Source organism: Atta colombica, unplaced genomic scaffold, assembly GCF_001594045.1.
Source record: "Atta colombica isolate Treedump-2 unplaced genomic scaffold, Acol1.0 scaffold205, whole genome shotgun sequence".
Lineage (NCBI taxonomy): Eukaryota > Metazoa > Arthropoda > Insecta > Hymenoptera > Formicidae > Atta > Atta colombica.
Genome location: NW_017259300.1, coordinates 270,549 through 273,841, shown reverse-complemented (window position 1 = coordinate 273,841; position 3,293 = coordinate 270,549). Strand labels below are relative to the sequence as shown.

General features: G+C 36.0%; 1 protein-coding gene across 1 annotated transcript in view; it reads left to right on the top strand.

Moving 5' to 3' along the window:
- The window catches only part of LOC108687390 (chaoptin-like), a 100,227-nt gene extending 97,728 nt beyond the window's left edge, over nucleotides 1-2,499 (top strand). The window contains exon 5 of the mRNA XM_018193122.1: nucleotides 391-2,499. Coding sequence (XP_018048611.1) covers nucleotides 391-933 — 543 coding nt within the window. The 3' untranslated portion in view covers nucleotides 934-2,499. The remainder of the gene's footprint in view (nucleotides 1-390) is intronic.
- Nucleotides 2,500-3,293: the final 794 nt, after the last annotated feature.

Sequence of the window (3,293 nt, the reverse complement as noted above, 5' to 3'; positions counted from 1 at the left end):
TGAAATTGTTTTTATTATTATATTATTAATTTTAAATATATAAAAACTTTAAAAATATTTTAATAACATAACTTTAAATTATATTTCAAATTGTATATATAATTTTAAAAAATTATTAATTCCTGTAGCTCTTCTCAAAATTCGTAATGTTTATTTATAATGTTCTCTTATATTACATTATTACACTTATATTTTAAATTTCCTTACATAATGTAGCACGTTGTAAGAAAATGTATATGTTAAAAATTTATATTAAAAATTTATGCATATAATTTATTATATACAGACTAAAAATATGCTGTATTATTTCTTCGAACGTTATTTCTTTACTTGACGCAAAAGCAAGAAGCCCGCGCATATTGATTGCGAAATGTTTCCGCCGGGTTTCAGGTTCGAGGTAAGCTGCTCGATCCAAAAGCACGTTCGGTGAGATTGACGAAGTTGGCGTCTGACACGCGCTACCTGATCTGCGTACTTGGTTTGGGCAGCTGGGGCACGCCGATCCCGGAGGATATAGGTTCTTGGCAGTGGAACGCTTCACATGATGACGTGATCGAGGGATCTTCGTTGCCCGTAATGGTGAACTCGCTTACGAGTCGGTGTACCGAAGTCAGAACTTTGGACGCGCCCGATTCGATAGTGGGTGACGGTACAGTGAGCGACAGGGGCAGTTTGGCAAATATCCTCACGAGACGGCTAGGTCTGATCGTGGGCAGCTGCATGGGTTTCGTGGTCTTCGTGGTGCTGATCTCCGTTCTAGGTTACATGAAAATGAAGAAGCAGAGAGCGACGATCAAACGAGATCAGCCCATGTCTTCAAATCCACCGGAATACATGTCCTACAGACATTTCTCGTTACAGAGCGGCGATAGAGCAGAGAATACGTGTCCGAGTTTTATCAGTAATATCGGGCCTCCGCCCCTCAGCTCGTAGCAAAAGGTGAAGGAGTCTCATAAAGAGACCATTGACATCGAGATGAAAACCGTGTCGACTTGCACCAGTATCTACAGCTAATAATCGCGCTGCACAACAAGGAGACGACGATGCGTCGCGTTAACGACACTTTCGGTACCGTCGGAAAAAGTGATGAAGAGCAGGGATCGACTGGGTGTAGTATCGAGTCTTCGAACTTTTAACACGCGTTTCAAATAATCGAATAAGAAATCGTGTCTATTATATCGATCACATCGTGGAACGATGATTTATGACGATTGTGATTCTATTCTAACCGTCACGAGACATAATTTCTTTTACTTCGCGTAACCCACGAGACAAATGCTATTCAACTAATATAGCAAAATAATCAAAACAATACGGCAATCGGTAAACTTATTCAATCGATAGCATTTTGACGCAAAAGAATTTTTATATCATATATCGTCGAACGTGACTGCAACGTCAATGTTTTCACGATTAAATTTACATATTTATTTGTGTACGAAAGAAGGAATTCAAAATAGTAAAGTGCCAAAAATATGTGTTTCCTACGTACAAATCTCTCACTCGCGATTGTTATAAACAAGTTCTGCTGTGAGAAGAGAAGAAGGTTCTCAAGTGACTTAATCTCATCACGTCATCAGCAAGAAAGCAAACGTCAGTATGCACGACTTTAGCACGTCATGGCTTTCGAAATCCGTGCCAAAAGACTGAGAAATATTCTCGCCTGAAATTTAAGGACTGCCTGCGAGAAAATCAAATGTATGCGATAAAATTAGCATTTTGACAGGAGATTTTATCGAAGCGAATTACTCTTTACGATTTCTCTTCTTTTTTACGATGTACACCATAAGGAAAAACCGCCGACTGTTATCGACGCTATATTTCCACTGCTTTACGAAACGAGCAACCGAGCAACGATGTATTGATCCTTTCTCACTCACGAAACTTCGAATCTCTCATACGAAGACTGATTTTTTACGCCGTTTAAAATTTCTTTCATAATTCCGAGACTCTTCTGCGTATCGTACACTTGGCGCGACACATTTTTGTAAATATGTAACGTGAAACATCGCGACATAATGATGTCCATGCAATGTATCCGTGAAATTCATCTTTATAGTGCTGCGCAAGCAATATTATACTTATTCGTATTGATAGTTTCTAATGATCAGCACTAACGTAATTAAGAAGAAACGCGATCCTCGATGAAAGTCATCGGCATCATCGTCTTTAAAACATCACGATTTTACAAACAAAGAAAGATTTTACAAACAATCGTGATCTAGCCTCTTCGATTTTGATAATATCACGTTACGAAACAGACACACCTCGTAACATTCGAACAAACACATTCAAACTCTTGAATTATAAAAGAGTATGTGTGATTCCTGCCAAAAAAAAGAAAAGAAGAAATAATTGATTCCAAGTTGCCAAATGTTAATTGTGTATCGAATATCGTGAAAAAATCGGTTTATTGTATATAGATAGAAGATATGTATACACTTAGCATTCTTTATTATAGCCTAGGTTTTCGGTTAATAAAAATACCCCACAAAGCTGTAGATTGATTATGTCAGTTATTATTATAACTTCCTCAATCCTTATTAACAAATTAATTATTAACAATTAATTTTTATCTTAGTTTCTTTATTATTATTTTGAGAAAAAATGTTTGATATTCGTAACTATAACCGCATGATAAAATAATTATGATTAAGAACTCCATTTTTGTAGTTATCACTGTTATAATAATATTAGTAATAATAATTATGCCATTTTTTTCTATCGGTATCTACGAAACGATAAATCTACACAAAATACAAATTCTCAAAAGAAGTATATCAGCCGTAATAAAAGAAATAAGAATACTTAATCCACACTACGGCTTTTACAATAGTCATGTGTGATTTTATATAAATTGATTTTATTATAATTTCGAATTATTTATTTGCTTTATATCACGATTGCGCATGAAACATTTCGTTTAAGATTTACAGCCACAATTCCAGCCAAATGGAATTTCCTAGCGTATCTCCGGCGATCCGTTAAGTCATCTCACACAACTAATTAATTAATTATAATGGCAGCTTAAACCGGACAGCTTAGAACGCGTCTGTGGTTCGCATAGATTTCGTAATTAACTCGGGAGTATCCCTGAGCGTCAATCAGTTCCGATCTGATACGTCGAAGGAGAAGCTATAGCTGGAGATACATCTTCTAATAATATATGCTTTGATGCAAATCCGTTTTATAACTGCGCATATCTTTATAGTATTACAGATGAATGGTATCGCGTGATCTCATGCGGCAGGTAAGTGAATAATAAAAGAAAATCTTAAAGCTTACTTAGAGAT